This window comes from Egretta garzetta, unplaced genomic scaffold, assembly GCF_000687185.1.
Source record: "Egretta garzetta isolate BGI_Z169 unplaced genomic scaffold, ASM68718v1 scaffold187, whole genome shotgun sequence".
Lineage (NCBI taxonomy): Eukaryota > Metazoa > Chordata > Aves > Pelecaniformes > Ardeidae > Egretta > Egretta garzetta.
Window position 1 is genome coordinate 1532426 of NW_009260342.1, and position 13633 is coordinate 1546058.

Below are 13633 nucleotides of genomic sequence, written 5' to 3' on the forward strand. Positions count from 1 at the left end.
GGATAGGCTTTCAGTAATACACTGCCATCCATATGTGAACGGAATGAACGGAAGAGTGGAGACAGGCCATCTTACTGTATTTGCTGAAGATGTGATGGGTGTGGGCCTGAAGAACTGTGAATTTGGTGGGATTTTTTTATTTAATTTTTTTTTTTTTTTACACTTGGCAACTGAGCAGGCCTCATTTGGTCATTCATCAAAAGCAGCAGAGCGAGAATGAGTGTGAGGAGAGAGAACCCACCTACCAGCATGTATGGAGAAGGGAATTGTGCGGTGTTTCGAGGGGTTAGGATACAGGAGTGAATTGTGTGGGAGAAGAGGGACCAACTGAACATGAAGGGACCAAGAATAACAGAATTAGAAAAAGTAGAGGGGGGTTGAAGGGTGTGCTTGTTTAAAGGGAAAAAGATACATTTTGTTTCAAAGGGAGCATTAAAAGTATGGGAAGATAAAAGGCAAATACAAGACTGGAAAATTGGTTTAGAGATGCTTGCAGTGTTTGTCTTGAACCTGACCAAATGCAGGTTTTGCTGTTTGGAAGCAACTTCTTTTCCAACAATTAACCTGGCATCCACTGATGAGAAGAGGGTGATAGCCCTTTCCTTTGAATACTGTAGAATCATAGAGCAGCCCAGGTTGGAAGGGACCTCAGAAGATCACTTGGTCCAACCTTTTGTGAGAAAGGAGCCTACCTGCAATTATGTAGCACCCTGTCCAATCGTAGATAAACCTCATTTTCTTCCTGAAGAGGTGAAAGAGAGATGAGATTTTTTTTCAAACTAAAAGATTACAGATAAAGTCATCTTTTGTTGTGATAGCTTAATTCTTATGAGTCCGAGAGATGAACAACTCAGATACTTCAGCCTGGCTGAGTCACCTGGAGCCAATAAAACATTCTTGCTTTGTCAGTGTTCTGTACAGGAAAGAACAGGAGACCTTGTTTGTCTCCAATTTGCTGATTTCTGTATTACAGGAGGCAGCTGTGGGCAACATCTGTCACCTGTCCCAAACGCAGCTTGTGGAGGCTTGCCTTGAGAACATGTTCAAAATTAGCTGTACTTGACTTCCATCCTAGCAAAACACGGATGATGGGAGAGAGGGCTGGCCCTAGCTGGGTATCACTGTCACTAGACCTTTACTGAAGTAAAGCTGTAGATCTGCTGGTTCAATCCACACCACAAGAACATTCACTTTGAGCAAATTCTACCTACCTATAACCAGTCTCTAATATTCTTAACAAACGTGGTTTCACTCGCACGTGTTTGGTAAATCTCCCGACAGCAGTGCACAGGGTACGGTGGCTCTTTGAAGGAGCAGAACAGATTCTGCCAGTAAAATGTTGCTTAATCCTATTGGATTAAGAACCTCTGTATTTGCTTTGATCATGACAAAGAGTGTATGTGCACAGTGTCTGCAAACCCTTTGAAATACTTTGACACAATATGTGTTTATTTAAAATGCTTATTATGCTCAAAGTAATCTAAAGGGCTTTAGGAGAAAATCAAACGTGCAGGTGTTGAAATGTTTCTGTGATTTCCCCACATGTACAGATGCACACCCCCCTTTCTATATCAGTGGTCAGATGTACTTGGGTTACACTACAGGTAACACAACAGTAGCTCTTGATGATGTCTGCAAGGAGAGAACTATGAGGAGAGGCTGAGGACTTGTTTATCTGGGAAAGAAAAGGCTAAGAGGTGATATAAGGCAGCCTCCTGCAATGGAGAGGGGAATTACAAAGAAGATGGAGCCAAACTTTTCCCCATAGTGGCAGATGCTGTAATGAGGCAGCAGCTGCAGATTGCTGCTTGGGAGGTTTTTGTTGAACACAAGGAAAATTTTTCTTGCTGGAAGGGTAATGCAGCACTGGACTGAGTTGCCCAGAGAGATGATAAAATCACCAGAGGTTTTTGAGGCTTACTTAGACAAGTCAGAGTTAGACTGACCTAGTGTTGGCAATATACTCACATCGAGCAGGAGGCAGGCTAGAGGATCCCTCCAACTAACATTGGTGATTGGTGGAAAATTGTAGTTCAGAAGGCAGATTACTTGAAGATTTAGTGATTTTTAGATCACAGGTAGATTTTTGAGTTGTTTTGCTTCAAAGCAATACCAGGACTAGTATCTGAAGTCACTGGTATGTGAAATCTTTTTAAATTTTCAGTTCTGGCTAGTGAGACTAGTGAAATTACAAAGTATTGTAAGAGTTACCTGCTATATCTAAATTAAAAAGGACAGCCTGAGTACAACTTGTGGGTGCAGTAGAAGCTCATAATAAAAGACATCTTGTACTCTGAATCTGACCAAGAATTAAAAACATGTCATGTAAAGGGGAGGTAGGAATAAATACTGATATCTAAGACTGCTCCTTATTAAATGATAACTGTGGGGTTTGGGGTATCTTGTATAATAGCTGGAATTCATTGAAGCGCACCTGTAGCATGAGTAGTGCTAATTATTGCAATTGGAGCTATCGCATACTGGAACTGTCATTGACAATCTAGCCCTGCCTTTCTTCCTGCTCAGAGGAATCCCAATACAGCACATTCTGTAATCGTCATCAGTGGGAATCACTGCTGAGTTTGGACTCGGTGACAGTGCATTGATTGATTCATTACTGGCATCAGTTTCCCGGTTTCACTTCTGCAACTTCTCATTTTAGGGCTTCTTCAGTAAACGTCTGAAAGGGTCCATCAAGAGGACGAAGAGTCAGTCCAAGCTGGACAGGAACACAAGTTTCCGTCTCCCATCTCTACGCAATGCTGATGACAGGTAAGGTTCAGTGCACCTCCCAAAACAATCTCTCCTCACCCAGAGGCGCTTCACAAAATCTGCATGCAGCATGCGTACGCACTCACAGAACGAGAGCAAGGAAGGAGATTTGTTGTTAAACTGGCAGATGGGTGGGTTTGGGGCTGACTCTAGTATGTTTGAAGTTATTTAGTATACAATGTACCGCTAACACAGGACTGAAAACTGTTACTGCTCTTAACAGCCGATGAAAAATTCAGGGTAAGCATATGGACTTGAATACCTTGTTCTGTATCTGTTTCAAATAAGCCACAGACTTCAAATTTCATCATACAAAACCATTGAATCGATCAGCTTTAGAGAAACTTTCCTCTATGCATGCAATACTTATCCACAGATCAGCGCAGTAGCCAATATGAGGGATTATGCTGGTGCAAGCAGATCAGTTCAGCTAGCACTGGCAAAGCAGAGATGTACGGTGTAGTTCAGGCACATTAAGAATCCTTGCTAATGTCAGTCGATTGTATCATTACTGCAGTGTTACTACAATGAACAGATGGTCTGTTTTTCAGAAAACTGGAAAACTCGGTCACTTCTGACTGTCTTAGTGCTCCATTTGGTATATTCTTGCTTGTTTAGTTTCTGGCTGGCAATTGAGGCTGGGAACGGATTGTATAGGAGGCAAGCAAAAGCTCATCCACAAAGTTTTTCCTAACTATTTGTGAAGTCTCTTGATTGTTTTCCTTAAACATTACTCTCTGTTACATTCCACGGTAGCCCAGCAGGTGAACTAGACTGAGTGAAAAATAGGTTGCCCTGTACTTAAGGCCACGGCAGGCTGCTGTGATTTCTACATTGTTTAGTGCATTTACCATTCTCCTTTAGCTGAGTTGAATTCATTAGTTGTATCAGTCATGCTGTGCTACTTCAATCAATGGTGTTATCTTCTCCATCTGAAAAGCAGCAGCATCAAATTATGGAGATAGCAAGGCTTTGGGCGTTAGAGCTCTTGTTAACTTCAGGAGTTACAGAAAAGACTGCTGCTTACCAAATATGACTAATGATGCATATGATGTTGCTCCTACAGTCATAGTAATGTCCACTCAGTCTGTTTTGAGTCAAGTTTTGTTATAAATCCCTATTTTCTGGGAGCTGCAACATGGCTGTAAAAAGCAACTCAGTGAGAATAAGCATGTTAAATAATGCCACCATGTGATAAAGTACATGTTATTTTTACCATTGTTTGTAACCAGCTTTGCTTGAAGTTTGTAATGTAAAAATCTCTTTGCTGTAAATAATGTATTTTTCTTTCCTTAACTTGGTACTCATGGTGAATGTAGACTGATGATACTTCCTTTTGCAGTGTAAGGGAAATGCTGTCGTTCTGGGAAAACCAATAAATTTAGCTATAATTAATACCCACAACTTTGGTTTAAGACATGAAGTTATACAGAGCAAACCTGCTTTCTCTTTAAAACTGGACCCCTCTCCCTGCCAGTGTGGGCATGAGTTGTTAACTAGGCCCAAATGAAACGTGGATTTTATCTGATTGCTTGCAAAGCATAAAATCCAGTGCATGCAGTGATGGCATTAAGCATAGCTGGTCTGTTCTGTCAGTCCTCTCAAGTCTCCTTGGCATGGATTTTAAAAGGAGGATCAAGGAGCAAACGAACTGAGAAGTTCCAGTGGCAGAGGGACAGAGCCCTTGGGAAGCCAGTGATGTGCAGGGTGTTAGACAGGGACAAGCCACTGATTGCTCTTTACTTTCGATCCGCTCACCCCCCCTCCTTTGGCCTGCTACGCTAGCTTTATAGCAATGCATCTTGCATCTGTAGGGCAGGAGATGGGACAGTGTTTCAAGGCTTTTGTGACTTGATACGGTCGCTTGCTACTAATGGAACGAAGCATTTTTGATAACCAGCCCATGTGATCTTCCTCCTTTCAGAGGTATGTGTGCTGAAGTGAAGAGAGGGCACAGTTTGGAGGCAAGGGAGATCATCTGAGAGTAGCCAAGCTATGTGGAAAGCAAGCTGAGCTGAAGTTTATTCAGAAATAAATCTTTCACAAATGAGTACTGCTGTTCAAAAGCATGAGCCTCGCCTCAAGCTGGTTGATGCCTCGTGCTGCAGGAGAGGGTCACAATTTGCTGATATGCTTGCGTTCAAAAAGAACTCAACAGCGCTACTCAACCTCGTAGTTACCTTTTGTTGGAAAGATTGAAGGTCTGGTGGCATTCTCTTTGCATTTGTGGTCTAATCAGGCGGTGCACCAAATAAATATACCAAGTTGCAAAGTTTATGGTCAGAGATGACTTTTCTAATGGTATTTTATAAATAAAAACATAAAGGAAATTCAGTTCCACTGTAAAGTGAAACTTGCCGGTAATTTCTCCCTTCCTTCGCATATGTTTCACTCTTTATATAAGGGTGCCTGAAAAATGTAATTGGTGGGTAGAATAGCAGGAAAAACAACTTGTAAACAACGTGGGAATGAAGCACTGAAGATGAGGAACAGATTGGTATACTGGGAGGAGATGGGCTGGAGGAAAGAGGAGGCTAAAAGGATTGATTTGTGTTTTAGAATTATGCTGCTGTTTGGGATTTTTCCAATGGGACAAATCAGGGGCAACTGTTTCTGCGTGAATGAAGATAACGCATAGCAGCTGACTCTGAATTCATGAGAGGGAATTGCCATTCTCTCACCTGCTCTCCCAGCTTTCTGTCTGAGTCTCGATCTGTTGCAGTAAAAACTCTCCTGTCCTACCCCGGTGAGTCAGCCCTTTCCCATTTTTAGCAGGTGATGCTAGGTGATATCATGGTGTTATACAGGTTTTCAGGGCCAGGTTGACTGATAGCATCTACCTTTTCTTGCTCTGGCAAATACAAGAGCCGTGCCTTCAAAGAGAGTATCCTACAGCTTTATAAATTAAAACCCTGCAAGGATTTGAAGGAAATAGAGGCTGCTGTCATGTCGCTTTTCTCATGCTTTTGAGGTGTTTGGGTCCTGTTAAGAAACAGGAGATTTTTACAGATATATACCTATAAAATTCTGGAGTAAGGAAGATTAGTTATCCTGGTGCACATCAAGATTTGGGATACTGTAATACTGCATGTCGTTCCAGATGGTGACAGAGGGTGGATGCTGTCTGTCCAGAGCTCATTTAAAATAGAAAGGATTCAGGAATGCTATAGGAAGGAGGAATGGAGATAAGTTGCAGATTTTTTTCATAATCAGATTTTCTGTTTCAGCAGAAAGCAATTGGCCCACCTACTTTTTCTGGCTTTTAAACTTTGTTTCAGTCTGACTGGGTTAGTGGATGGGGAGAGGAGAGAGCTGCAGTGCCCCTCCAGAAACGAGCCACCGTGGGTCAGCATCCAGGTGTCCAGTATGAGTCCACAACCTCTCAGTCTGTACCACTTGTATTACTCCAGGTTCAGGCTGTTCGCTGGGCAGTCTGTTTTACTAGAAAACTCGTGGTTTGTCTTCACAAGGCGCTAACATGAGAAGTCTTAGAATCTGCTGGGTTGTGACCCACGCCAGATGTGAATGAAGCTCTTCAGACGTGTGGCCACTACGGCATCTCACCAGGTTATCAACAGCTCTCGCCATGAGGCTATCTGGCACCATGTTACCATATCATCTCTCACAGCTTTTCTAGCCTGTTTCCCACTGCATTCTTTGAGCTCTTCAGCCCACACATTTGTCTCTAACATTTTCTCTGTGTCAGTAATAGATAAAACATGTAAAAAAAGCATGAGAAAGGACTTAAGGAAAATTACATTTGAAAGGAGAGGCCAAATTAATATTTTCAGTTTGCGGCCAGGAATTTGAGAGTATTTCGAAGTGGACTGACAGTTCTCGCCACGGTTTTGTTTATGGTGAGGGAGCGAAGATGGTTGAGACTGGCTGCATATGGTCTCAGCGACTGCAATAAAGCTCTGCGGACAGCTGGGAGGGTTTTGCCCTGCTGGGATTTACTGCCACGTGGGAATCCTCCTGCTTTACTAAAAGTCATTTTATGGCATTATCAGATAGTCGTAGACGAGCGCAGGATCCGTTGTGTGCTTGCTCAGAATGGGCTCCAGCAGGTTGCAGGGAAGCGGGTAGCCATGGCTCTGGGATTCATGGTGAAACGGTATCGCTGCTCAAATGACAGCTTTTTCTACTTTCGGTAAGTTCTCGCTCCTCCCTCCTGGTTTCTTTGCGGTATGAAAATAGCACAGATCGTATAAATAATAGAAGCAGACCTTGCTGTGTTTTTCATATTCGTTCATCCTAATTTAATCATGGTTTTCAAAAAAAAGGTGGGTGATTTTTATCCCGATTTAGACATAAGGATAAAAATCTGTGTTACACAATGCGTTATTAAGGCTTGACTCACTCAGAGCTTGTATTCATTCAGCCTATCCGTTTCTATCTGCATACTGGAGTATGGGGAAAGGGGAGGAGTGGCTTGTTTCCGGAGAGATGTCTCACTCCGTATTTCTTTCAACCAGTTTTTTTGGGTCTTCATGCAGCTGTTTTGTTTTTCATTGAAACCTGAACAAGATCTCAATGTTAAGCCTATTGTCACAAACCTTCACTTTTTTCTAGACTTCTCTGTCCCATCTGCAGGTTTGCTTGACCCCTTTATAAAAATACACTTTTTAATGGCTGATGCTTTTCTGCAAACCCCAGGCTCCTCCACATAGCATTCACCTGTAAATCACTTAGCAGTAAAATGAAATTGCATTGATTAAGCATCTCTGGTCCAGCAAAACAGAAGAATTTGAAACATTTAATAGCAGAGACCACAGTTACAGTAGAGTGAGGAGAATGCTACCACTTTGAAATTCAGCAGCCTGCGCTGTATGAAGTGTCTGTTAGACAAGCTGTGATCTGTAGGGAGAGCAGGCGGGCTGGGAAGGGCTTTGCAAATCCAGTATCCAAAAAATGAGGCTTTGGGTAGGGCTTTGCAAGAAAAGACCAGAATCTCAATGGAAGACCAAAGCAATATGCTCAGAAAAAGCCAGTGTTTAATTGCAGCTGAGTAGAACTGGCGTCTAAATAAGTTACCCTAAGTTTCTGATTTTAAAAAAAAAAAAAAATTAATAATGAAACTGGTTAGACTTGCAGAATTGTTGACCAAGTAATAGGATGTTCTGCTAATTGGCAGCTGGAAAACGAAGCGGGGTGTGGTGCCTACAAAATGAACGCTTGCGCGGGGAAACCTGATGCTGCAGCGCTGGTAGAGCACACCTGTATCGCCGGTGATGTTGCCGACATTAGGGTCCAGTTCCGCAGGGCCGGGATTTCGAATAGCAGCGCTGAGCAGAAAGTTCACTGCATTACAGTCCAAGCTCTCTCCGGTGACTTTGCGAGCGGTTAAGTATTAAATTCAACTTTCTGATCTTGGGGAGTGTCTCTAAACACACAGATATTGTGCTAGAATTATTTGAAGCATGCAGACGTAGAGTTTCGCGTAAGACCAGTGGAGACATGGCTTTAGCTGAGTGCTTGGGCTGAACAAAAAACTCTTTTCAGAATTCTTTCCCTTTACACCAGGTGGTAAAGGAAATAGATTATGGGATTCTGTTCCTTGGTAGTTCATTTCTATACGTTTATGTTTTATCTCTTGGATTATTGATGTCCACGGGCTTGTTTTCCAAGCAATATAGTGCTCTCCCTGGTAAACTCAGTAATTGAAAGTCTTTTGTGCTTTGTAGGTTGGCTTTTAAGTAGGTCAAAATCAGCAGGAGAGCTTCATAACCAGAGCAATTAGGATTTTAACCCTTTATCCTACATGCCCTATAGACAGTAGAATATAAGTCGACTGATGGGCTGCTGTGTGCCATGGGCAGCCACTGAAAGCCAGAGGTTTCTAGTTCCAGGCTTACAACTGAGATCTTGCTGTAGTGGAAAATTACTGAATTAGGATGTACAAGGAGATAGTGTCAGCTTGGGGTTAGGCCAGTAAGATAGTGTTGTTGAAGAGATCTTTTTCAATAGCAGTTGCATGCTGCTGCCAGGTCAGTGGTTTGGGGCATTGGCAGGGCTCTGATTTAGAAGGAAATTATGCGACTCTGAAGACCAGTACTCCAGAGCATGTGAAAAGAGGTGAGAAGTTGAAAATGTTCCCTGGTGTGTTCTTCCTCCACCTGCTTTTCCTATCAGAAATAAGTTACGGAGAATACCTATGTAAGAATTGTTTGGTGCTGTTGGTATATTTGCTCTGAACTCGTATGTCGTTCTTTTGCAATCTTTTTGTTGTGTGCAGTAGTAGATAGAAAAAGCAGCAGGGGAAAAAAAAAGTTGATCATCGGAGGTTAATTGTAATTTAAAACGGGATTTGTGTTGTTAATGGAGCTGTTTAACAGAAACAGATTTGTACAAACAACCCTTCCCCCACCTTTTGCATATACGATCTTCCTGTTTACAGTAATCTGCTTCTCTGGGATTACCTCTCTCTTAACAGGGACTCTAAGCAAGACTCATTTTTACCAGTAGTGTCCTACCTAATACAGGAAAGACCCTGTTAATCCAGCCCCTTCGCTTGGACTTTGGGAAGTGAAGTTAGTGGCATCTATGCAAAAGGGAAGCCAGCAAGCAATTTTCCTTCATTGTTACTTACAGCTTCAAAATGTCAAATGAGGCTTTAAAGCAGCAGAGAACTATTATTGCTGTATAATTATTGCCTGTATTGATTGGGATGCTGCTGATTTTGGCACAAGTCGATGATTTGCTTTGCAGATCTATCAATAGATGAAATCCATACCACGGCGCTTACAAATGCATGCACTTGCGTTTGTAAATGTATGTGGTTGCATCTAAACCCAACAACTTTACAACATTGCTGTGGTGTTTATGGAAGATAAAGTGCCAATTCTAAGCCACTTAATCAGTTTATTGAGCTGTTTTAAATATGGTAACTTCAAGGGATGGCTCAAACAGATAGACGTTGCTCTGCCCCAGGACCCTGAATCAACAAACCTAACCATGCTCCAGCTGCTCTGCAACAAAACAAAATGTTCAAAGCTAACTAGTTAGAAGAGCAATGAAGCAGAATAGATGCTACTGAAAGATTTTATTTGCAAGATGGGATGTGGAGGCATGGAGTACAATTGCTGTGCCTTTGGTCTCACCCTGTCCCCAAAGGCTGTTAGGAGGTGTTCTTGGAAGATGCCTCGTTCTCTCCCACCGTCTTTAACTGCCCGGGTCTGGTTAAACTCGTTGCAGGAAAGGAAGAGGAGGGCATTCTTTCTGGAAAGGTCACCTTTCCCATGTCTGTGGAGTGGCCTCCCCACGCCTGCTGCCCCTCCTGCCTGCCAGCCCCCCCCTAATCTCCTTACAGGAGGCTGCACCATGGCAACACACACCCCGGAGCCTCTTTGTGTCACCCGTGGGGCCGGGTGGGAGCACAGCCAACGAGGAGAGAGATTTCTTACCAGTGCGGCTGTGACTTCTCTTCTTGCCCTAGCATATCTGCCTGGCATGACGCTTGTCTGAAATTTGTAACCTAAGGCTTGAGGAAGAACTCCTCCTGGATTTTTGTGCCTTCCTTCCTCTCCCGGCAGGATTTCTTGTCTGAGATGTAGCCCAGAGAACGAAGTTTGAAAGGAAGGGCTGCGGCATGTGGCACCGCTATGATTTGGGGATGCACTGCTAAGTGGCTGTACAGTTGTTTCATGTAGGTGTGCTTGATTTGTCTTACTCCAAGTGCAGCCTCCGCTTAACTGGGATTTATAAAATCTCTTTTTCTTTCTCCTTTATTTGGTAATGATTTTTCTTTTTCTTCTCTTCTTCCCCTTCTTCGTGACCACTCCATGCTTTCCTTCTCTGACAAGGAGCTAAGGCGGGAGTTGGCTGCAGGCTCTCAGCCAGCTCCCCTGCATCATGCACTGAAGTGCTTTGTTAGGACTGGAATTGCTGAGAGTTTGGGATAGGGACAGAAGCCAAGTGACCTCAGCAGTGCTTTCTTGAGAGGAGAAATTAGAGAGGATTTTGCAGAGATGATATTAAAGTGGTGTATTGTGGTGTGTTTATTTTAGACTTGCCCTACCTTAACTGCAGCAAGTGTTCAATTATACATGGCTGAGGTTTTAAGTTTGCGTTGGTACAGCTGCAGCTGTAACCTGTTATAACAAAGCATGCACAGTGCAGCCAACGCATTTGTACCAGTGCTGCTGGTTTGCATTTGAAATCAGACTTTGTAATATCCCTCTGATGAAAGGTTTCTGCTGCCTGCACTTAGGTCATTCAATATATTAAATGGGAACAAAGATCTTCCTTACTGTTTAATAAATCTTATCGTACATGAATCTACTAGAATACCTTCAGCGTTTCATTTTGTACAAAAGAGCACTCAGATGAACTCCGCTTGTTGCTTTACATGTATCCTTTGTGATACCCAAGTTTTTGCTAAGCAGCCTTAGAAGTACTGAAGATGCCTTTTCCAAATGTTTGTTTGGGGTTTTTTTCCTTTCTGTTTCCCTGTAGGATTGCTCAAGGGTAGAAGGAATTTGATTCTGCTAAGGTTACAAAATACGAGGATTTCTTTGTATGCGATATGTGAGGGAAGTATATAAAAACTATTTATTTTTCAAAATTAAGGAAGCTGTTCGAGGTAGCTGTGCTTTTCACTCCTTCATAGATACATTCTTTAAACATTTTGCATTTGATACTGAGCCTTCATACTGGGAATCGAATATAAGAGGAAATACTGTGAGGACAGACACAGGTGAGAAAGTGTCATTTCAGAGCAGTGGTTTTCTCTGTGTAATGTATAGACAACCGATGCCTTTCTACTTCCACATCTGTTCTTTGTGCTCAGTCACACTTGCTGAGTGTGCAGCCGTATTTACGGACACACTTTTGTGGATCACTGAACAGGCACAGGGACCAGCACGAGCTTCAATACCTTAACAAAAATCTACACCTGCCAGGTAAACGGCTCCTTTTCTGTGAAGCTGGAACTCTGCTCTTCCTCCTTGTTGCTCATCTGTGAAGGCTTTGACTGAGTTCCAGCTAGAGGAAAAAGACGATGTGTATGCACGTAGTGTTTACCTTTTGAAGTAGAAATGCTAGTTGTGCCTGAAGTATCATATGACTTTATTGCAGAAGCTTGTAGTCCAGGTGTTCGGTTTGGAGTTAGAAGGAGCACAGGTGAAGCCACTGTCACCTATAAATTGAGCACGTTTTACAGTTTGACAGCAGAGCTCCGTACTACGCATGAACGCTGCATTAAATCAAACTGGGGGAATACAGAAAGTGTTAGAACACATTTCATGATGTTGCTGTTTGTTGCAAACAGCTACGGCATTGTGGAGGGAGGGATTTGTCTTTGAGAAGTATTCAAGAACTGGTGAGGGCAAAGAGAAGATTGCCTTGACAAAAAGGTACTGTGAATTTGGGAGATGCCAGCTCTGGTAGAGCTCAGGGATTTACAGGCCAGTCAACTGTGAAAGAGAAGCAGTAGGTGTTAGTGAGGGGAAGTTAAGAGAATGGCGGTATTGAAAAACTGTTAGAACTGGAAGAAGCAGCTGAAGAAGAAAATGCAAAATTTAAATGTAGGTAACTGACTTGAGCGTTGTGAAGTGGAAAATAATTTACGTATTTGGCTTTAGTGTAAAGGCTTTGTACATTAAGAAAAACCAAGTGTATTGTGGGGGTTCGTTTGCTCTAATGAGAGTAGCTATCATTCTGCATCAGTTTAGAGATTTACGAGATTGGTGTGCTTTTTGCTGTTAACAGACAACATTTATCTAGTATTCTAGATAGTACATTTCCAGTAATATATCCCAACCTATCTATGGGGTTTCTTTAAATTTCAGCAGTTCTGAAATTTTTGTTTTGCTGTTCTTCTCACTGGTGGCTCAGCACCTATAATTTCTAGGTCAGTGGGAACAGACTTCTTGGGCTTGTGTAGGTGGATGTTTCCTTAGGAGTCTGAGATTACTGGCCTCATGTTATTTTCATAAGGTTTACAGGCTAATTGTAGAAGTTGTTCTGAACAAACACGAACAACTTGCATCTTTCTCTGGGATCTCGCCAACTCTTTTGGTAATCGTGAGAAAAATAATATTTCCTTTTCCCCTTCTCCCTACAGGTCACGTGGATTGCCAAAGCTGAAAGAGTCCCGTTCCCATGAGTCTTTACTGAGCCCGGGCAGCGCCGTGGAGGCCCTGGATCTTGGGTCAGAAGAAAAAGTCTTTGTCAAACCACTTCACAGCAGTATCCTTGGACAAGACTTCTGCTTTGAGGTAAAGAACGCTCTCCAAACACGCAGCCGATTATACGCTGTCAGTCAGAACCCTCGCAGTGCGCTGTTCTGTGACTTTGTAATTGGAGAACAGATCAGCAGCCGCTGCTGTCCTGAGGTTTGGGTGGGGGCTGTCTAACCAGCGTGCGATCCAAAAGTCCTTGAGGGTAATGGCATCAGTCACTCAACAGAGAGAAAACTTTCTCAATTACCCCATCTTCTAATTGAAAAATCTCTTTAATTTGATAAATATCTAAGCATTTGTAGTTTGCATGCAAATGTATGGTTGAAACGTACTGTTGTTGATAAGCTGTGTATTCGTCTTCTCCAAAATTTAGAAAATATACTGTAACTGAGAAATGTGATTTCCAGTCAGAGCCCCCTTCCATTAGCTCATGCCGATTGCTGAAGGAGAAGCTTCAGTAACTGCGGACATCTCCGTTGCACCACGGGGCGGGATGCAAAGATCCTCCTGCTGTTTCAGCACAGGCTGCAGCACAGCCCCACGTGGCTCCTGGCTTTGCTTCAGACTCGGGCTGTTTGTGTCAGCACAGTCCTTACCTTGCAGGACCGACAGCGTATTCGTGTGTGCTCTCTGGATGCATCTTAAGGCCATGGTAATCTCTTGTGGCAGGGGGGGGGGGG

General features: G+C 42.9%; 1 protein-coding gene across 1 annotated transcript in view; it reads left to right on the plus strand.

Annotated features, from left to right (window-relative positions):
• RASAL2 (RAS protein activator like 2) overlaps positions 1–13633 on the plus strand; it is a 124402-nt gene that overhangs the window by 83782 nt on the left and 26987 nt on the right. The window contains 2 exon segments of the mRNA XM_035898065.1: positions 2663–2772; positions 12836–12989. Of these exon segments, the coding sequence (XP_035753958.1) occupies positions 2663–2772; positions 12836–12989 (264 nt within the window).